General features: G+C 37.0%; 1 protein-coding gene across 2 annotated transcripts in view; it reads right to left on the bottom strand.

The window, feature by feature from the left end:
* AFF3 (ALF transcription elongation factor 3) overlaps positions 1-23,385 on the bottom strand; it is a 579,340-nt gene that overhangs the window by 173,657 nt on the left and 382,298 nt on the right. For both annotated transcript variants that reach the window (XM_057558661.1, XM_057558662.1), the window contains exons 8-9: positions 23,143-23,179; positions 13,862-13,913 (exon numbers count right to left, since the gene is read on the bottom strand). In XM_057558661.1, coding sequence (XP_057414644.1) covers positions 13,862-13,913; positions 23,143-23,179 — 89 coding nt within the window. The remainder of the gene's footprint in view (positions 1-13,861; positions 13,914-23,142; positions 23,180-23,385) is intronic.

Genomic DNA, 23,385 nt, shown 5'->3' with positions numbered 1-23,385 from the left:
ACATGGGTTGACCAAAAATGAATTTGTGTAGTTTGACCTGCATTTAAAAAATATTAACAACAAAAAAGAAAATGTCAGCATCATGGTGGGTCCTGTTTTGTGACACTGTTGTTTGAAGCATACACGCTCGTAGGATGTGACATATGGCTGACTGGGTAGGTTATGTTTGAAAATTTGAGATGGGTGTGTACTCCAAAGAATGAAAGCTGGAACTTGAAGGGATATTTGTATACTCATGTTCATAGCAGCGTAATTCACAACAGCCAAAAGGTAGAAGCAACTCAAATGTCCATTGATGGATGAATGGATAAAGAAAACGTCTATACACACAATGGAATATTATTCAGTTTTAAAAAGAAAGAAAATGCCTTTTTAAAGAGGAAGGAAATTCTGACACCTGCTACGACATGGATGAACCTTGAAAACATAATGCTAAGTGAAATAAGCCAGACACGAAAGGACAAATACTGTCTGATTCCACTTATATGAGGTTCCTAGAGTAGTCAAAATTAGAGAGACAGAAAGCAGAGTAGTGGTTGCCAGGGGCTGGACAGAGGAGGAAATGGAGAGTTACTAGCTATGGCAATTTATTAATTTGGCCTATTAATGGGGACAGAGTTTCAGTTTGAGAAGATCAAGAGTTCTGGGAATGCTTCATGGTGATGGTAGCCAGAACAATGTGAATGTACTTAATGCCCCTGAACTGCACACTTAGAGATGGTTAAGACTATAAATTTTATGCTATGCATATTTTATCACAATTAAAATTAAAACCCTTTAAATTACCCCCCAAAAAGCTTGAGAAACGCTGACCTAGATGACACCTTGAGGAGAGGTATGTTTGGATGGAGTCCAGGTGTAGAGGAAAGAGAAAGCATCAGTCTAGGGAAACAAAACAAGAGAGGGGAACAGACTTCCTAGTTTTGCTGAAGAATTTTCTTCTATGGGACCTCTGGGACCATGGGCCTTCCAGTCTGGTGTACGAACATGGAAGATAAGGTTTGCCGTCTTGTTCTGTGATGGCATAATTTCCAATCTACATTCCTGGATTTGTTTGCTGTTTTAATCTGACGGCATAACCAACACAACAGCAACATCTAATTTCCTTTTCAGGTAAAATTGACAGCCTCCTCACCTCTCTTTTCCTTCAGCAATGGTGCCCAGCCCCAGCTGGACTTGTTGGTCTTTGAAGGCTGGGTCAAGGCCTTCGGTCTAATTTATTCATCTACATAACAAGGGGGTCCAAGGAGCCCTAGAGACCCTTCCTACGTTATTTTTTATTCTTAGTGTCTAAGAGTTGGAGAAATGGGATCTGGCCAATTTTCTCTAGGCCAAGTGTCTATACTAGATTTCTCATTTTCCTAGCAGACAGGAGCCTGGCAAATTACTTAAACAGATACGGAAAGGAAGTCTCTGGGGAAGGTACCTCGTGGGCTAAAAGAACAGTCAGAGTTCATCATTTTAGACACGCATCGCTATGGCCAAAATAAATATCAGGAAGGTTTTAAACTTCTCTGAAAAAAAAAAACCATCTTTTGGTAACAGTTCTCAAGTTGACTTTGATCTCTCAAATTCCAAAACCTATTATATGATCAGTTTGTATAATCTTATTATTAAAAGCACATGCATAAGTGATAGATTTCTTTACATGTTTAGCACATTATTGTTCCTCTGTATATTTTTCCTCCATATTTAACATTTTCTAAGATAATTCTACAATGGGCATAAGATATTTTTAATAAATAACTATGGACTGAATGTTTGTGTTCCCCTCCTCTCAAACTTATATGTTGAAATTCTAACCCCCATCGTGATGGTATTAGGAGCTGGGTCTTTGGGAGGTAACTAGTCATGAGGGTAGAACTGTCACGAATGGGATTAATGCCCTTATAAGAACAGACACGAAAGAACGTGCTTCTCCCCTCTCCACTCTTTGCCATGTGAGGACACAGCCAGAAGATGGCCATCTGCAAACCAGGAAGTGGGCCAGACACTGAATCTGCCAGCACCTTGATCCTAGACTTCCTAGGCTCCAAAACTATGAGAGAGAAATTTCTGCTGTTTATAAGCCACCTAGTCTATAGTGGTTTGTTACAGCAGCCTGAACTGATGGAGGTAAATACTTTTCATTGATATAAACACGCTTCACCTTTCACCTTTATACATGACTCACAGGTGCACATCAGACACCTGGAAAGGAGCTTTGGGCATCACCTAGACCCACTCTGTTCCATCAGTCAGTGATATCCAAGTCTTCCGAGACATTTAAAATTAGAAGTCAGTGGTGGAGGTGAATTCTCCAGCCACCTCCTGGCTATGCATTCTCCTTTGGGGAGAGGTAAAGCCATGCACTGCTGGCCTCTGGTCCTGTTGTCTGAAGGCTGGGAGAAGAGCTCATTCCGACTGACATTTCTGGAGAAGACTGACCACTCTGCCTTCTTCTTCACAGCTCCGGCTTCACTAGAAGACCTTTGTAAACTTAACCCTTTCTAAGCATGTCACCTTTTTTAAAGGAGAGATGAAAATTCTCATTAAGCTCTGATCTGTACCAACTGCAGAGATAGGGTTGTTTTCTATCTTTTCTAAATCATGAATCCTATTAAATAGCAGTAATAAGTATTTACTGAGTGCCTACTAGGTAATGGGCACTTTCCATATATTACTTCCAACTACTACATTAACTTGGGAGAAATAAGATTTCATGGGTTGCTCTAATTCAGTTTGAGCTTATAGCAGTTTCCAAGTCTTTTACTGCACAATGTGCACACCTGGTAGACCATTTCCTTCTGCTTCATTTTGTTAATTTCTTTTTCTTCTAGAAGTTTAACTATTTGTGTTTAATCCAATTTCCTTAACTTATGAAGGTCATTTTTGAATCTTCATTTATTCTTTAAAGTAAGAGTTACTTTGTTCAAATGCGGACAGGTCCTCTGTTAGGAGTTTTCTACAAGCCTATGCTTTTGACCTCTGACTTAAGCGTGGATTTGCCAGTGGTGGGCAAATCTGGATTAAGCAAGCACAGTGACCCTGCGAAATTGCGGTCTTCGTTGTATCTTGGGAATCTCCATTTGCTCCTTATTCCTAGAACTTTCCTAGTGAAGATGACAATCTAACAGGATCTCAGTCTGCTCTTCCTCTGCAGGCACTACCTTAATCACTTGCTCTAAAAAGTCATCACCATAGTCAAGGTCATGTAGGTTTTCTTCTACGTTATCTTTTAGGAGTTTTATAGTTTTGTGTTTTACATTTAGGTCTGTGATCCATTTTGGGTTAATTTTAGTGAGGGGTGTAAGGTCTGTGTCTAGATTCATTTTTTTTGCATGTGGATGTGCAGTGTTCTACCACCATTTGTTGAAAAGACCATCTTTGTCCATTGTATTGTCCTTGATCCTTTGTCAAAGATCAGTTGACTATATTTATGTGGGTCTATTTCTGGGCTCTCTATACTGTTCCACTGATCTACTTATCTATTCTTTCGCCAACACCGTAGCTTTATAGTAAGTCTTGAAGTTGGGTAGAGTCAGTCCTCCAACTTTGTTCTTCTCCTTCAATACTGTATTGGCTATTCTATGTCTTTTGCTTTTCCACTGAGACTTTAAAATCAGTTTGTTGATATCCACAAAATACCTTTCTGGAATTTTGATTCAGATTGCATTGAATCTATAGATCAAGTTGGGGAATTTGTTTTTTATTAGAAGTATTCCATTATGTTTCCAATATATTGGAAAGTATTCCAGTATACCAAGATTGTTTATCCATTTACCAGCTGATGTATATTGGGGTTGTTTCCAGTTTTCGACTATCAAGAATAAAGCCGCTATTAAAATTCTTGTACTAATCTTTTAAAGGACATATGTTTCTTTTTTTCCCATGCTAATAATTACAAATGGAATTGCTGGATCTAGTAATAAGTGTGTGCCTAATTGCTGGGGAGTGCAATAAATGTGTGTTAAAGGAACAGTTTTTAAAAATGGTTATGCCATTTTATGCTCCCATCAGCAATGTACTAGGGTTCCAATTGCTTCATATCTCCTGACTATTTGGTGGTGTTGGTCTTTTCAATTTTAGTCATTCTAGTGGGTGTATAGTGGTATCTCATTGTAGCTTTAATTTGCATTTCCCTGAAGATGAATATTATTAGTAAAATGCATGTTTTCAATTCCTTACTGGACATTTGTGTATCTTCTTTGTCTGTTCAAGGCTTTGCCCATTTAAAAAATTTGTGTCTTTATCATTTTGTTATTGAATTGTCAGAGTTCCTTGTACATTCTGGATACAAAGTATTTGTCAGATATATGTATTGCAAGTATATTCTCCCAGTTTGTGTCTTGCCTTGTCATTTTGATGACCAGATGTTGTGAATTTTGATGAAATCCAGTTCATTGGGGTTTTCTTTTCTTTTCTGTGGTTTTGTGATTTCTGTAAGAAATCACTGCAGGTTGTGAAGATATTGTCCAATGTTTTCCTTTAGAAGCTTTATAGTTTTGGCCTTTATATGGAGGTCTGTGATCCATCTCAATTGTGTCTTGAGTGAGATTCAGATTTTCCCCCAGTAGTTCCTCTAGCACCATTTGTTGAAGACTTGTCTTTGTCAAAAATCAGTTGACCATACATGTGTGGGTCTATTTCTAGACTCTGTTTTGTTCCACTGATTTATTTGTCTGTCCATGTCAATGCCACACTACCTTAATTACTTTAGTTTTACAGTAAGTCTTGAAATCAGGTACTGTTAGATCTCCAACCCTGCTCTCCTTCAAGACTGTTTTGGCGACCTCGGACCCTTGCTTTTCTATAAAAATTTTAGAATCAACTTGTCATTTTTTAGAAAAGTGCCCTGTTGGCCTTCTGATCAACACTGTGTTGTATCTGTATATCATTATGAGAAGAACTGACATATTAACATTATGAGCCTTCCAATTTATGAACATCTCTCCATTTAAGTCTAAAATTTCTCTCATCAAGGTTTAATAGCTTTCAGTGTACATGTCTTTACATCTTTTGCTAAATTTATTAAGTATTTTATATCATTGTAAATGGGACTGCTTTTTTTTTTTTTTTTTTAATGAGGATCTTGAATCAGATGCGTATGTTTGATTGATTGATTGATTGATTGATTTTGGCTGTGTTGGGTCTTCGTTTCTGTGCGAGGGCTTTCTCCAGTTGTGGCAAGCGGGGGCCACTCTTCATCGCGATGCGCGGGCCTCTCTCGTTGCGGAGCACAGGCTCCAGACGCGCAGGCTCAGCAGTTGTGGCTCACGGGCCCAGCCGCTCTGCGGCATGTGGGATCTTCCCAGGCCAGGGCTCGAACCCGTGTCCCCTGCATTAGCAGGCAGATTCTCAACCACTGCGCCACCAGGGAAGCCCGGGACTGCTTTTTAAATTTCATTTTGCAATTGTTTACTGCTATTAGAAACACAACTGATTTTTGTAAACTGACCCTGCTAAATTCATTTATTGGTTCTAGTAGTTGTTTATTAAATTTCTTAGGATTTTCTCTATAAACGATCATTCATAAAGATTTGTCCAAAAGATTTTTCAATCTTTATGCCTATTATTTCTTTTTCTTGCCTTATTGTACTGACTACAACTACAACGCTGAATAGAAGTGATAAATGCAGACATTACTGCTATGTTCTTGATCTTAGGAGGAAAGTGTTTGGTATTTCACCATTAAATATGACGTTAGCAGTAGGTTTGGGGGTAGATGCCCTTTGTCAGATTAAATAAGTTCCCTTCTTGTACTAGTTTGCTGAGAGTTTTAAAAATCATGGATGGGTGTTGAATCATGTCAAATGCTTTGCCTTCATTTATTTAGAGGATCATATGGTTTTTCTCCTTCATTCTATTAATACGGTGGATTACGTTAATTTTTCTTCTAACATTAAGCCAACCATTCATTCCTGTGATAAACCCTACTTAGTTATAATGAATAATGTCTTTTTCATATATCACTGGAACATATATGCTAATGTTTTGTTAAGGATATTTTAGTGTTTATAAGAGATATTGGATTACAATTTTCTTTTCTTATAAGGTTTATGTCAGATTTTGGTATCAAGGTTATACTGGCCTTATACAATGAACTGGGTAGTTTTTCTTCCTCTTCTATTTTCTGAAGGAGTTTGTATAAGACTAGCAGTTCATTTGTCGGTGTTTCATTGGTAAAAACATTTCTTATTTAAGTTTTGATGGAATTTACCAGTGAAGCCACCTGGCTCTGGAGGAATTTTCTTTGTGGAAAAGTTTTGATTACAAATTCAATTTCTTTAATAGCAATAGGGTCATTCAGATATTATATTTCTTCATGTGGCAGTTATGGTAAGTTACTTATGGTAACTGTATTTTTCAAGGAAATTGACTATTTCATCTAAGTTGTCAAATTAATTAGCAGAAAGTAGTTCATAATATCCAGTTACTATTGTTTAAACTTCTGTAGGCTATATAGTGATACCCACTCTTTCGTTGCTAATGTTGGTGATTTATGTTTCCCTCCTCTCTTCCTTGATTAGACTTGTTAGTGTTTTGTTAATTTTACTAAATTTTTAAAAGAACTAAATTTTGGCTTTATTAATTTTCTCTATTGTTTAAAAATTTGTATTCCTATCTTTATTATGTACTTCTTCCTAATGATTTGGGTTTAATTTATTCTTCCTTTCTAGCTTCGTAAAGTGGAAACATAAATTACTGATGTTCAACTTTGTTCTTTTCTAGTCATGTAAAGCTATACATTTCTTTTTTGTTGTGTTTATTGTTTTAGCAAAGCTTATAAATTTTCATAAACTGTACATGCATTCTCATTCAGTTAAAATTATTTTCTAATTTCCTTTGTGATTTATTTTAACTCAAAAACTATTTAGAAATGTTATTTAACTTTCAAGTATTAGGCATTTTCTAGAATTTCATTGCTATTGACTTATAACCATGCTGTAATCACAGAACACATTTTGCAAGATTTTAATCATATGGAATTTATTGATATGTCTTTTATTGTGCACAATAAGGTCTTGCTTCATGTGTACTTGATAAGATTGCATATCTTGCACCAGTCGGGTGTAGTATTTTATAAATGTCAATTAGGTCAAAGTGGTTGATAATGTTCAAATATTCTATATACTTCCTAATATTTTGTTTAATTTTTCTACTGATTACTGAAGAAATGGATGTTAAAAATCTCTATTATTGTTGTTCTGTCAGTCTTTGTTTCATGTATTTTGATGATCTCTTAGTAAATACATACATATTTATGACTGGTCTGTTTTCCTCATTAACTGACCTTTTTATTTTTTTATTTTTTAAATATTTATTTATTTATTTATTTATTTATGGCTGTGTTGGGTCTTCGTTTCTGTGCGAGGGCTTTCTCTAGTTGTGGCAAGCGGGGGCCACTCTTCATCGCGGTGCGCGGGCCTCTCACTATCGTGGCCTCTCTTGTTGCGGAGCACAGGCTCCAGATGCGCAGGCTCAGTAATTGTGGCTCACGGGCCTAGTTGCTCCGTGGCATGTGGGATCCTCCCAGACCAGGGCTCGAACCCGTGTCCCCTGCATTGGCAGGCGGATTCTCAACCACTGCGCCACCAGGGAAGCCCAACTGACCTTTTTAGCATGATAAAATGTTCTTTTTACCTCTTCTAATACTCTTTGTCTAGAAGTCTGTTTGGGGCTTCCCTGGTGGCGCAGCGGTTGAGAATCTGCCTGCCAATGCAGGGGACACGGGTTCGAGCCCTGGTCTGGGAAGATCCCACATGCCGTGGAGCAACTGGGCCCGTGAGCCACAATTACTGAGCCTGTGCGTCTGGAGCCTGTGCTCCGCAACAAGAGAGGCCACAATAGTGAGAGGCCCGCGCACCGCGATGAAGAGTGGCCCCCGCTCGCCGCAACTAGAGAAAGCCCTCGCACAGAAACGAAGACCCAACACAGCCATAAAAAAAAAAAAAAAAAAAAAAAAAATACATATATAGAAGTCTGTTTGGTAGTTTAATAGTGTCACACTAGCTTTCTTATGCTTACTGTTTACACAGTCTATCTTTTCCTCTTCTGGCTTCAACCTATTGTGTTTTTATATTTAAACTGTATATCTTATAGACAGTAGGCAGTCTTTCAAATCTAATTTATTTTGGTATTTTATTTTAATCCCTCCAATGACATTTATGCTTTTTTGTGTGTGTGTGTGGTTTTTCTGGTTATTATACTATGCATCCTTAACTTATTGCCAGTCTACTTGGATTTAATATTATATCACTTCACATAAAATGTTAAGAATCTTAGAGTCATGCAATTCCATTTGCCCTCTCTTATCCTTTGTGGTATTTTTGTCATACATTTTACATCTACATACATCATAAGTCCCATAAAAGAGTATCTTGTTTTTTACATTACATAATCTTTTATATTTACATATATATTTATCATTTCCTGTAAATACTTCCTTCGTGTAGGTCTGAACTTCCTCCTGATATTATGCCCCTTCAGCCTGACAAATTTCCTTTATCACTGATTGCAGTGCAGGCCTTCTGGAAATAAATTCTCTCAGATTTTGAAAAACCAAAAATGTCTTTATTTCACCTTGTTTTGAAGGATATTTTTTCTAGATTTAGAATTCTAGCTTGATAAAGTTCTTTATTTTTTTTTAACTTATTGTTTTTATTTTGTCTTCCAGCACTTTAAAGATGTCTTTGAATTATATTCTAGCCTCCGTAGTTGGTGGTGGGAATCCTCTGATTAACTGCGTCACTGTTACCTTTTACATAATATGTCATTTATCTCTGGCAATGTTCAAGATTTTTCTCTTTATCTTTAATATAGGTTTTAGCAATTTTACTGTAATGTTTCAAGGTGTGGTTTTATTTTTATTTATCCTGCTTAGGATTTGTTGAGCTTCTTGCATTTGTGAGTTAATGTGTTCAGCCAGTTCGGGATGCTTTCAGCCATTATTTCTTTGAATATTTTTTCTGATCTGTTTTTTCTGTCCTCTCCTTCTCAGACCCCAATTACATGTATATTATACTACTTGATATTGTCCTATAATTCACTGAGGTTCTGTTTATTGTTTTTAATCTTCATTCTCACTGTTCTTCATATTGGATAATGCTTATTGATCTGACTTTAAGTTTACTTACCCTTTATTTGGTCATTTCCATTCTTCACTAAGGCTATCCAGTGAAATTTTCGTTTCAGATATTTCACTTTTCAGTTCCAGAATTTTCACTTGGTTCTTCTTAATCATTTCCATTTCCCTGCTGAGAGTCTTCTTCTTTCAATTATTATGACCATGTTTTCCTTTATATTCTTGAATATATTTTAACACCTGCTTTAAAGTTATTGTCTGAAAATTCCAACATTTAGGTTACTTCAAGTTCTATTATAGCAATTACTTTTTTTCTTGATTATGGATAACAATTTCCTATTTCTATACATATCTGTTCATTTTTGATTAGATAATAAATATTATGAATGACATGTAATAGAGGCTCTAGATCTGTTTTATTCCTTTAAAGAGTGTTAATATTTTTTGTTTCAGACAAATTACTAGCTGAACTTGTGAATGCTTAGGATTACACTTTGTTATGATCTACTTTGGTTTTGCCCTTAGTTTTAGGATGAATCCTTTATTCTTAAGGCGACGGCTTTCTGAGGGTTCAGACAAAAACCTAAGTGTTTGCCAAGTCCCTATAACTTGGGTGAGATTCAAATTCCAAACTCTACAGCCAATCTTTGTAGGCAGTAGGCAGCTATTAAAATCTCTGCTCAGCTTTTCAGCTCTCTAGCTATTGTTTTCCACTGGGCTCATTGGCCTTTCTCCCATACCTATGCAGTTTAGAAGTCACCCAAGCATGGAGGAGAATTTATATACAGAAGTGGAACTCTCTTCTCTATGGCTGCCTCCTTTCTGGAATTTCTTCCCTTAAATCCCAGACACTCCGGCAGCCTTCAACTCCATCCTCATACACTTCAAGAATATATGACTGTGGCCTTGAGTTGTAGTTACTCTTTGTGGAATGGGGAGTGCCCTCAGGAGAGAAGCTGTATAAATGTAGGTCTCATGCATTCTAATTCTTCCTCTCAAGGATCAAATTGCCAACATTTCTGCCTTCTTTTGATCAGCCTCTAGTGTCTTCAAATAGTTTTGCTTTTTAGAAAATATTTCATCCAGAGTTTTTAATAGTTATCTGCAGGAGAGTTAATCCAATATAAGCTTCTCTATCATTGAGACAACTGGAACTTTATCACAAAATTTTTAATTTATGTGTGTGTGTGTGTGTGTGTGTGTGTATGTGTGTGTGTGTGAAGAATAAATTGCACCTCTCATCCTTATGAATACTCATAGGACCATTAAATAATATATCCTGAAGGGATCCTCAGGTGTTACCCAGACTACGCTTTCTTACCAGGCAATTGCTATCTAAAATGTATCATGATTAACCTCCTGCTTTTATTTATTTATTTATTAGCATCAGGTGTACAACATAATGATTCCATATATGTATATATTGCAAAACATAAGTCTGGTTGACTTCTATCACCACACATAGTTATAAATTTTTTTTCTCGTGATGAGAACTTTTAAGATTTACTCTTAGCAACCTTCATATATTTAATACAGTATTATTAACTATAGTCACCATGATGTATATTACATCCCCAGGACTTATTTATTTTATAACTAGAAATCTGTACATTTTGACCACCTTCACCCATTTTGCCCACTCCCCACCCCCAGCCTCTGGAGGCTACCAATCTGTTCTCTGTATCTATGAGCTCTTTTTTTTTTTTTTTTTAAGATTTTACATACAAATTAGGTCATATGGTATTTGTTTTTCTCTGTCTGACATTTCACTTAGGATGATGCCCTCAAGGTCAATCCATGTTGTCACAAGTAGCAGGATTTCCCTCTATGGCTGAATAATATTCCACTGCGTAGATACCACATTTTCTTTATCCATTCATCCATCAGTGAATCCTTAGGTTGCTTCCATGTCTTGGCCATTGCAAATAATGTTAATCTCTCGTTTTTAAAAGAGGCTAGTGAGGAAAGATGCTTTTTCAGAAAATGAGCTGTCTGGATACTCTCAATTTTATACTACAATTTAAAACCAAAAAATGGCTTTAAATGACTCACAGATCATGGAACTATACAGACAGAGGGATGTATAGGCATTACTGAAGCCAAGTCTGTCCCACCAAACCACAAATGTGGAAGAGGTATCTTTCCTAGTGCCTGTGTGTATGTTATTTACAGTTTTCAGCTCTCCTTCACCTCTTTGGTTTCCATGGAGCTCATAATTTTTGGTCTGTTTTATCACCTTGTTCCATCTTCTGGCATCTGTATATTCCTGATTCTCCTGACCTGGCTTCTAAATCATTTTGATTGCTCTGACCCTTAATGTTGAGTGCCCTCTCAAAATCCATATGTTGAAGTCCTAACCTCCAGCACTTCAGAATGTGATTTTATTGTGAGATAGCATCTTCACGGGGTAATCAAGTTAAAATGAGAACGTTAGGGTGGGCCATAATCTGACATAACTAGTATTTTTATAAAAAGGGGAAATTTGGACACAGAGACATGCAGAGAAGGAAGATGATGTGAAGAAACACAGGGAGAAGATGTTTATCTACAAAACAACAAACAAGGTCTGGAATTGATCCTTCTTTCACAGAAGAAACAAACCCTAACGACTGATCTTGGGCTTCTAGCCTCCAGAACTGAGACAATAAATTTCTGTTGTTTAAGGAACCCAGTCTATGCTACTTTGTTACAGCAGCCCTAGCAAACTAATACACTTACCACTTAACAAATAAATGGGTCTCCATTTTTCTCCTTGGTTCTGACTCATGACTTTGTTTTGTCTCCTAAGATCCACTGACCCCTCAGTATGGTAAATGGCCAAAAAAGCTCAATATCCAAAGATGTGTGTCCCAATTTTTTCACTTAAGTTGAATGACTTTTCTGATCCTTAGATTCCTTATATATGAAATAAGGATATTGTCTTACCTATCTGTCTGCATAAATAAAGCTCAGATAGGATACCACACAGAGACTGTAAAATGCTACCCAAGTCTAAGGCATCCTGAGGCCCTGCCCTTTATTCATAATGAGCTGCTCCTCTTGCCTAATTATAACAGACCACGGTTAGAAGGTTCTTTGGGAGGATCAAGTTTAGAATTGTCCACTTTTAAGAGGGATACTTGCAGCCTCAGGCTTTATTTCTGCTATTTCAGTTCAAGAGGCAGGATATGAGATGGATGACTAAGTCTGCTTTGCTCAAAGAGACAAGAATGTGGGGTGATGCTTCAAACTTTCACTGTTCGCAAATCTCCAGAGGGTTTAAAAATAATTCCTCGGACAACATATTTATTTTGATAAGGTAATGAGTTATGGAAACCAATTCTTTTAGAGAATGGACTTTTCGGAGATGTATAAGGGGAGGAGAACTTTAGCGGCACGTCAAACTGTATTAACAAAATCGGAGTCCACTGAATGTGATTTTAAATTTGAAAAAAGTAAATGCAGGATGCTAGCAGCTTTCCAAAATATTTTGTACGCTCCTTTGCCTGTTTTTAAGATGATTTGTTAATGAGAATTTGAAAAACTGTTGTTTCTACAGTAATTAACACTTTTATAAAATTATTTATAAAAAATATAACTTACTCCCAAATAGTTGACATTCTAGTTGCATAAATTCTTATCTAGTCTCAAACACTGCTCAAAAGAACTACATATTTAAATGATTCTACCCTTTTCAGTTCTCTAGAATGCCTCCAGATGGCATTAAAACCCTTCTCCTACTATATTTTACAATCAAAAATTTAAAAATTAGTAATATTTTAACCATTTAAAACCAGTCACATTCATTATATCATTAGAAATCATGAAAATGGAACTATTTTGAACTTTTAGGGTAACATCTTAAGAAACATGTAATCATAACCTTTATGAAACAAATAGCTATCCTATGTAAGCCAAAGGCTCTTCCTAGATTGAGAAACAGATCTTAGACAAATACACTCAATAATGTTATGTCGTAAGCTGTCATTTCTAATGAATAGCACTTTAAATGCTTAGTAATAAGACCACTGGTCCAAATATAGATACATGCACAAAACTGTCTTATAATAAGAAAACACATTTAACTCCTCAGAAATGATAAAAAATAATGATTTTTAAGGAGTAAACCTGTTACTAATTCCTATGGAGCGAAAATAATTTGTTAGCTTGTGAATTATGTAAACTTTGGTGTATAAATTTGGCATCGAATTAATCGTCAAAACATTTTTTGGATTGCTTGAGTATTGAGAGGAAAAAGACAAAACGTAGAGTGAAGAACATGTTTTAAAAGAGCCTTTTCTTATCTTTTTAAAACTGCGTTTGTTAACTCAAAAATATGAACCAACCCTTGAGGGTCCAGAGATATCTATAATTGTATATTTCACATAATTCAGAGGTGCGGTTGCAAAGGGCAGGCTTTAAAATGACACTGGTACTTCCCAGGTGTGCAGGACAGACTATCTCCTAGTATAATTAAAAGTTCTCTAATTATTTATGACAGTGATGGAAGTTGCCAAGCCAATTCCAAAAGCTTTCCTCCCCTCCCCCTGCCAAAATAATACCGTCAAATCTCGTTACATTTGTACTTTATGAAGAGGAGCCTTGTGTTTGCAAGATGACTCTTACTGGGCTAAAGCATAAGAAAGACCTCAAAATGCATCTGCACCCAAAAGCATTTAAGAACGCATTATCATGAGAAAGAGAACCACAGGCTTCTTTCCATTATTATTGTTACTATAACAAGATATCTGCGCTGTTTCACATTATGAGCGTACTAAGGAACAGTCATCTCGGGATAGAAGCAGGAAACAGACTTACGATGTAGTCGACGTGCCATTGTCTGGACTCCCTGTCTCAGCATCACCTTTCTCTTAAAAAGGAAGAAAATACCAACATGTGAGTGTTACAGCCTGTAAGATTTAAGAGAGGTTCAATATATTTCCACACTCCTACTAACAATCATTCAAAATGTGCAGCAGGAGGTTTTTTAAAACATCTTTCTTATTGTCCAAGAACCGGATTTGCAAAATAATTTCTTCTTTGTAATACAATGGCCCGGGCAAGGATCTGTGAATAGGTACTAAGGAGCTGTTTGCAAACAACCAGAGGTTCAGAGTGGAGACCCTGCCAAAAGATGAATACCTTACAGATGGAACCTGTTTCCTTCTACTTCTTTTACAGAAAACTTAAGGAAATAAACCCCATTAGCATTCTAGATGCAAGGCGTTTTGAATCCTGATCCCTTCTGCTAACACAAGCTAAACCAAGTCAGGTGGCAAAAGAACTTGGAGGAGAGAATTTTACACAACACTGAGGTTGCACCCTAGCTTACAAGATTCCCAAGAATTACACCCCACAGAGAGCCCCAGCAGCAGGTTCTGGGGTCACCCTGTTAATGCAGAATAAGATATAAATCAGAAATCCTTCCTGGCCATCTGAGAGACTAGTTAAAGAAATGTTTCTGCCGTCGGTGGTCACCGAGGATTGAATGGGTTTTAATGAAGGGAGCCTGGAACCAGTTCGTTTTTTGTAGTTTTAAAGGGCAAATTCCTCTTGCAATTGACATAATGTAATTCTTAGATCCTCGACCATTGATGGTTTGAAACCATACATCCTTGTATTGTAAGGCACTTCTTTTTATTTTCTTGAGGCTAGGGGATGGAGGAAGGGTCATGACTGCCATTGTGAGTTAGCTGTGGTTAGTTAGGCTGCTTATGTAGTGCTAATAGTTTAACATACCCCAGAGAAGGTTATGAGTTGCAAGAGATGGGCCTGATGGTGGCAACTTACTTTGCTTTGCTCTTTCAAGTCAGGCCTGGAGACCTCACAGAATCCCCCAGTCTGCTGTTTAGGGCTTCAGGCCTATGTCCTGTACCAAGCCCCTTTTGTCAGCTGTAGCCATTAGCTTATTGACACCGAGGCTTGGGAATGACCCCCTAAATTACATGATGAACACATTCTGAAGATATTGTCCAAACTGAACTCAAAAGTAAACTTCATAATTTCTTTTCCTTTTTGTTCTTTCAAACAAAACGGTTGTGAGAGAAAGAAGACAGTGATATATAGTGCATACATCTATCTCAGATGTCACTCTGCTAATGTGTGTCTACACACTGCTGGGACATCCGTGAGGGACAGTCACCTTGTGAAGAAGTCACAACATCTATTTTAACTGCCTCAATAGCAAACACTTACGGAGTCCCAGTACTTGGGAAACCATGCTGAAGTAAAAATAGAGGCAGAGAATTAATAAACTTGCTTTAAAGCTTGTATGTTCATAATATATTTTGTCTTCCAGGCCAGGTTTGTTGTAAACTCACTTAGGAGACATGCAAGACCTTGTCAACTGGCTTTTGTGCTAGAAAATAAGCTTAGTACTTTCCAAAATCACTTTTCCAATGAGAAACCACAATTCCTGCCAGAATCCTAAAGTACAGAGTTGTAACACCTGCGTTACCTAAGATAAAACTAAATGGAGGTTTAATTTTTCTCAAACACAGCGATCTTTTCTTTTCCCTTTAATTTGGAGAAATTGGTTACGTTCCCTGGTCTGTAGCTGCCAGAAGTTACCCCACATCCAATCACCATCAGCAATGTAAGCACCAGGCTCAGAAGCCCAGGCAACAGTAAACATTTCTAAACAACTTATGTCATTAAAGAAAAGGAAATTAATATGATACATGAAGACATTGTTTGGATGTCTGAATAAATATGTTTTACCTTGACTAACAATGTTGCCAGATAACCCGTGGGCTGCGAGGACAGAGGCCTTATTGCACATGGGATCTGGGGGCTGCAGGAATCGGGAGCCGGATCGGCACAGGGGCAAAGCTGCAGCTGATTATCTCTGCTCTTAGCAGCACTTATGTTGTGGCAACAGGGAAAACAGAATAGGTTCTGGCAAACAGGAAGGACGCAGTGGAGCCAAACTGGGCATTTATGAACAGTCGGGGAATGAGCGCTCTCAGCTGATCATGAATTAACCTTTTTGGGGAAAAGTAAACGCAGGATGGAGTCAGGAAGTAAAACTATGTTTGCCCTTCAGAAAGAACGAAACACAAAATTCTCCCCAAGATCTGGAAATTTTAGGTGATGTAATTTCTGACGTTAACTTGAAGTGCCTATGTGCACAAGCCATGGAGAATCACAGGCTCTTTATCAGGACCCGAGGGAAAATGATGAATGCGAGCTGGAAGAAATTCTCAGTAAGGGATTTTTCAGTTGGGTGCTCAGGAGATGTTTCCTTTCCGCCGCCAATGAGGAGTGTTGGGGGTTCGTCCTGATTATTCCAGCTGTTTTCATGATAGATTCAACACTGCTCTCCTAGGGAAGGAACCTGCATTGATCTTTAAGACACTGGGCATAAGAGATAGGCTCAGGTGCAGTGTGGTCATTTTGCAGGTGGAAATATAATTAAAGAGAGAAAGAGAGAAAAAATGAGCCATAGAAAGAAAATGTATATATTCATACTCACATATAAATACATATGTATGTGTATATGTATATTACATGTATACTTTCAACCTGACACTCCATATTTGTCTACCTGAGTCTTCCACACTACCAAACATATATTACATGCTCAGTATATGTCTTCTGTCTGATGACCTATCATTAATGCAGTGTCCCACGCCACAGTGGGAAAAGAGGAGAAAGGTACACATACCACTGAGATGGTATACAAGTTAAGGTATGAAACAGCTTGATGCCTCCAATAGGTCACTTAAAAAATTACAGTAGCTACATGTTTAATCCAATAAATCTACCAAGGACTTTTATGTCGAGTAGTCTGTCTGGAAACATAGATAATATCTAATTCACACCCCTTCAACTGAAAATGACTGCACTGCTGGAGTACCATAAGTAGCGCTATGAAAAGGAAATCAAAATAGACCTAGGCTGCATTCTGCTTCGAAGGCAAGTTTTGCTGTGCTACCACTTTATAGTAAAAGTAATCTGTGCTCACGGTAAAGAAAAGAAAACTGAACAGTAGCGAAAAGGTAACGACTCTGCTTACTTTCGTCATTAGTCCTGTTAGCCCTGCAACTATTAAGCTAAGTAATATGCTTATTTCTAGATGAATCAACTTCAGACAGTACGTAATAATTTCTGATATGAAAAATGAGAGATAAGATATTTAATATACTTATACTACCACCTCCCTTCTGCTTAAAATTTTTGTTAGTTCTATTATACTTTAGTGTCTAGTGGGTATTTTAACTTTGAATAAATTTAACCAGTTTTTGATTAAACAACTTCTGACAGTACCTTTTCTTTTATACTATGCAAAGTGAGGCAACTCACATCCCACTATGCAAAGCTATACCTTTCCTCCTGCATAGCCAAGATTTAAAATATTTATATTCTGTTCAGTAACTATTAATGAGTCATCCTCATTAATATTAACTTAATCAATAATTTAATTTTGGGAATTTCCCATAGGCCATGAGAAAAATTATACATGAATAACGGAATTTACAATATTATAACAACATAAATATTAGTCTCTAAGGAACAGAAGAGGGACTGGACCTGTACAGAGGGACCGCCACTACACTTGAGTGAAGGCAAGGGTTCCCAGTATTTACGTCAAATGGATTCTCATTCTTCTATCTCATCATGGCCCAGGTTCATTTGTCTCAAGTAAAGGCTATGCTTTTCCTAAAGAGAAATTCAACAGAGCATGCATGTAATGTGTACAAAAATGTTTACATACAGTTTTTAAAAAGTAAAATGAGTTGACTGTAAAAACACCTTCCAGGCCCAGAAATGGGACATTGACAAGAAATAACCCAGAAGCCTCCTGAGCTTGTGTCCTATTCCAGCCAAGCTAGCTAGCAATGGATTTTTGTGTTAATCATTCTCCTTTTCTTGACAGTTTCTGCCACCATGAATTTGTAAATAAAACAGTCTTTAGTTTTTCCTGATTTTGAATTTCATATGAATGCAATCATAGTGTAGGCATTCTTCTGGGATTACTTCTGTCATTCAATGATATGACTTTTAGGTTCAGCCAGTGTGATGTGCACAGCTTTGGTTCATTCACCGTCACTGCTGTGCAGAATCTCCTCATAAAAATCTGCCATTTTCCTTTATTTGACACTTTTTCGGTGTTCTACTTAAGAAATACATCAGAAAGATGTTCTCTATTACCTTTTGAAAGTGTATAATTTTACTGTTCACATTTAGGTCTTCTACAAATACCTGGAACAGTTTCTGTATATGATGTCAGGTAGGAGTTAGTTTCCTTTTTTTCCCCTATAGATAACCAATTATTCTGGTACTATCTATTAAGAAGCCCATTCTTTCCCCATTGATCTACATTGTTAGCTCTGACATGAATCTAGTTTTCATAAATCTGTGGTCTGTTTCTGGGTCCTTTATATCTGTTTCATTGCTCAATTTATTATTATCTTCATTATTTAGCTAAAACATTTATTTATTCATTCACTCATTCATATAATAATATTAGTAAGGCAAGGCTCCAACCTGGTTCTTCTTAAGGAGTGTCTGAGTTATTTTTGGTCCCTTGTTCTATCAAATAAATTTGAGAATCACCTTGTCAATTTCCAGATACATGGCTGCTGTTGAGAAGTCAACTGGAAGTTTAATTGTTACTTCTTTGAAATTATTAAGGGTATTTTAAGAATTTTTTCTTTACCTGTGTGGCTTGCAGTTTAACTATAATACGTCTAGGGTGGACTTCTTTTTATTTATCCTGCTTAAGATTCATTGGGTTTCTTGAATCTATGGGTTAGTGTCTTTCAATTCTGGAATATTTTCAGCCATCATCTCCTTTAATATTCCCTCTGTTCCCTTAGCTTTTTCTGGAATTCTAGTTAAATATATGTTAGGCCTTCTCACTTTATACTCCAGGTTTGTTAACTTCCTTTTCATATTTTCCATTTCTATCTCTCTAGGCTGCATTCTAGATAATTTCTTAAGTTCAGTTTCCTGATTCACTTTTTCTTCACCTATGTGTAATCTGTTGTTAAACCTGACCAAAGAAATTTTAATTTCCGTTATTATTTTCTAACTTCTAGAGGTTCTGATTAGTACATTTTCAAATGTTTTTGTTCTTTATCATATTTTCAATTCTCTCATTTCTGTAAATTAAAGTAAGCACTCTTAACGTTATATTCTGGGCTTGGTAATTCCAATATCTGAAGTCCTTGCAGGTCTCTCTAATTCTCTGCTGTCTGTTCTTTTTCCTTGCTCTTGTTTCATTGTACATTAAGTGTTTTTGACAATGAGTGCTCATTTCCTTAGGAATTCTATTTCTATTATTATTAATTCTTATCCATTTTCTTTTTCTGGTATTCCTACTAGCTGGATTTGACCTTTCCACCCTAACTAATCTTCCATGTAACTTAACTTCCTTTCATATTTTCCATCTGACTTTTGCTTTATATTCAGAAAAAAAGTTTTCAACCTTATATTCCAGACTTCAGACTTCAGCTATTATCTATTAAGTTTTTAAATTGTGTCAACCCTATTTTTAATTCCAGAGTGCTCATTTGTTCTGTAACTGCTTCTTTTTCATACCAATCTGGTCTTTTTATTTGATGCAAATAATTTCAAACCCTTCTGAAGACTGTAATTACGTTTGAAATTTTTTTCTTCTGTTCCTTGAATTAAGTAGATTTCCTCTGGGTCAGTCCTTCTCTTTGGTGCTCCTGCGTTATGTATTCACATCTTTGAATGACAACATGCTGGTTAACAAAGGTGCCGGCATGGATTCCCCATATTAGTATATTGATTCATTTTGCTAACATATGTCTCCCCTGTAGGGAAGGGCTGATTTAGGGCTCTTTCTAAGTGGACAGGGTTTGTTAACTGGAAGGCTTCATTTAGGGTTCAGGAGAAAAGAGGCCTCAAGACAAGCTGGGAGCCCTGACTGCTCTCTCACTCCCCAACAAAAATAGGAAGTACTTTACTCTGGGTGTATATATAGCATTTCGGTTTATTTCCTTCTTGAGAAAAGTTGGCTCTCCCTCCGCCCATCAGAGATATCTATGTTTAAGGTGTGGTATTATCTCAGAATCTATTCTGCTTCTCTCTTAGGTACTAGCTCCCAGCTAGAAGTTCTAGTTAGCTGTCCATTTTCTTAGCAAATATTACTATGTTTTTTTTTTGTAGTTTGGTTTTTTGAGGGAGGAAAGCCAGACTGAAAGCTCTGTATGAAAACCTGCTAGGATAGCGGTGGAGGAGTAATGCGTGGAAGAATGGCCATGTTCCCATCACTATGCACAGCCCACGCGCCTCTTCTCTGTTGGGGTTGAGAGGAAATCAAGTCTCTCCTGGCGCTCCCAAGGACATTCCCTCTACCACCACAGCTTGTTCCTGTTTGGTTCATTATCTTCCTTTTTTCTTTTTCTGGGTCATGACCTTCCCTGCCCAGGATTATCTATCTAACAGTAGGGTCCTATCCAGTCTCCATTTTCCAGACACTCAGCTGAATTTCTGGTTCTCAGGGATGTTACGGATTTATTTCCATCACTATTGCTTTATGGTAAGTTCAATGGAGATTCTGAAGGGAGGGAAAGAAGTGCTTACGCTCAGGCTGTCACCTGAACAGCACAGTCTCACACTTTTAAAAAACTGTAGACATACGTCACCTGTTTTAATATTTAAGTTTCTCAATACTTAATTAGCTTCTATTTTATAATATTAAATTAAATTAATTGGTAATCAGCAAACTGGCTAAAGTAGCTCTCTTTAAAAAGATTTGGATTAAAAAATAATTTTCTGTTTAATTTATACACTCTTTTCTCTTAGTACCTATTCAATTTAGTTTTTCTAATTTCAAAAAGATAAAAATGACTGACCTAAAGTGGAGAAGGTCAGTCCATCACTACACATTTTGTTTCTCTGAAGTACAGTTTTTTCCTATTTTCTACATATTTACTGGAGTCATGATTCCCAAAACTGTAATGATTCCAAACCAAATACAAGAAACAGCACGGGAAATGCTGGTGGGACCAGCTCTCCTAAAATTTCCAATGTGCTATAATCTACAGAGGACACTCCGATTTTTATTTTTATTTTTTTATTTTCCATTATGGTTTATTACAAGATATTGAATATAGTTCCCTGTACTATATAAAGTAGGACCTAGCTGTTTAACTATTTTATATATAGTAGTTTGTATGTGCTAATCCCAAACTCCTAATTTATCCCCCCTTCCCCTTTGGTAACCGTAAGTTTGTTTTCTATGTCTGTGAGTCTGTTTCTGTTTTGTAAGTAAGTTCATTTGTGTCATATTTTAGATTCCACACGTAAGTGATATCATATGATATTTGTCTGACTTATTTCACTTTGTATGATAATCTCTAGGTCCATCCATGTTGCTGCAAATGGCATTATTTCATTCTTTTTTATGGCTGAGTAGTATTCCATTGTATATATATACCACATCACTACGATTTTTAAATAGTGATATTACCTTTTTATAGATGTGCTTGGTTTTGAGGGGGGGGATTTATTTGAAAAAAAAATCCCCTTACCCCTAGAAAAGAGAAAACCAATTACAAATGTCCTAGATGATGAAATGCCAGAGGGATTTATACCACACCATGCAAGTGCCGCTCACAATTCCACAGAAGATAGGTCTGCTTTTACATAATCTCAATTGTAGTATCAGCGAGTGAAAGTTATGGCATGCTGTAAAAATATGCCAGATGCAAACAGAAATCTTGGACAAGAATTCAATCTCACACTGAAGGGACAGAAGCAACATTTTGGGGGTCAAGGTAATGGGTTAGTTATTAACTGCAGAATCTCATTTTCATCATGTGCAGAATGGAGATGTAATGCCTACTTCACACAGCTATGGTTAGGATTAAATAAAATAGCATACATAAAGAAGAGACTGAACACAGACGGGACTGAACAGCTGTTTCCTTTGTTCTTCTTTATGTCAAAGACTCCAAGCTGAGAGAAGGTACATTTATTCTATCATATCTATTTTCTCCTCCCTTTACCCTGAACTGTTTAAATTCAAATGGAAAGAAATGGTGAGGAAAGCAATGGCAATTCTTCCGTACGCTCTAGCCTTTGGCATATGATGCTGACGCCTGCACACCTCGTGGACCTAACCATGCATCTCCTGATTCCTTTCCTTACTATTACATTTATTAGTTTCTATAGATTTCAAGTCCCTTGGCATTTCACCTCTTCCCTGGTGCTAATGCTCACAGCAAATTCCAACAGAGGGTGGCATAACTAAGGGATATTGCCTATGACCTTTCTCTAGCTATGCATTAAAAGTCTGGGGCTTCCCAATGCATCTGTCTGGATGTCTTTTCTCCATAATCCTCCTGCCCTCACAGATGCTCAGTAGGTGAGCCTCAGTTCCTAAGACACATCTACTGGCTCAGAGTGATTTTCATGTTCCAACAGAGCTTTGAAATTTGCAAGGGATGCTCTCAGCCGACTGGATGGTCAGGAGACTAACAAAGCCCAGTCTTTGTGGGTGTGCTTTCATGACATGAATGGGGTTGCTTATGCATATTTAATGCTCAAGAAAACATTAATACCAATTAACAGTGCCAAAGAAGAGAATTAAAACAATACTTCATGGAATGATATTCTCTCTTCGATGATGAAGCCCACATGTTTTATTAGACACTGGGTTCAGTAACGAAATTCCTTCCTGGACCCTTTAGTCTGTTTCTCCCTGGAAGAGGGCATGGTTTCTTCATGGATTCTAAGGACATTTATCATGAGGTCTTCTGATCTCTTTACCTACCTATTTTCTTTCAATTTAGGTAACTCATTAGCTGCCTTAAAAAAATTTTCCCCTCACACATACCAGAGGCCAACTATAAGAAAGGATGGTGTTCCTTCCTCCTAGGGTTGGTTTGAAATTCACCATTTTATGTTTTGGCCCTCCTTCCCTTGAATAAAAAGAGAGAGGAGCATTCAAGGTCACCACGCATCTTATCCATTTTGGGTAGCACTTGAACAAATGGCCCTCCTTTCCCCACTTGATTTTGTCTTTTAGTGAAATTCTTTTAAACCTACTATCTATTGCATGCATCTCCCCTCCTCACCCGCTCCACCCCACATATGAAGCTATAGTGAGAAATTTTTCTTACTTGGATTACTGTGTCCCGAGGAAGTGAGCTGAGAGTCCTAAAAAAAAAAAAAGAAAAGAAAAAAGAAAAACAAGAAATATCAATTAATTTTCTTATTTTGACTTTCAAAATGTAAGTTGAATATGAGATGTATTACTGGTCATTCAGAACCTAATCACGGATCATAATCTCTACCAGCTACCGTAATGAGAAACATTTACATGTTTGTTAAGCAGTTCTGGTAATAGAGCTCACAATCACTTC

This window comes from Balaenoptera acutorostrata, chromosome 12 (genome assembly GCF_949987535.1).
Source record: "Balaenoptera acutorostrata chromosome 12, mBalAcu1.1, whole genome shotgun sequence".
NCBI lineage: Eukaryota > Metazoa > Chordata > Mammalia > Artiodactyla > Balaenopteridae > Balaenoptera > Balaenoptera acutorostrata.
Note: the sequence above shows the minus strand (reverse complement) of the source record. Positions and strands in the feature narration are given on the sequence as shown.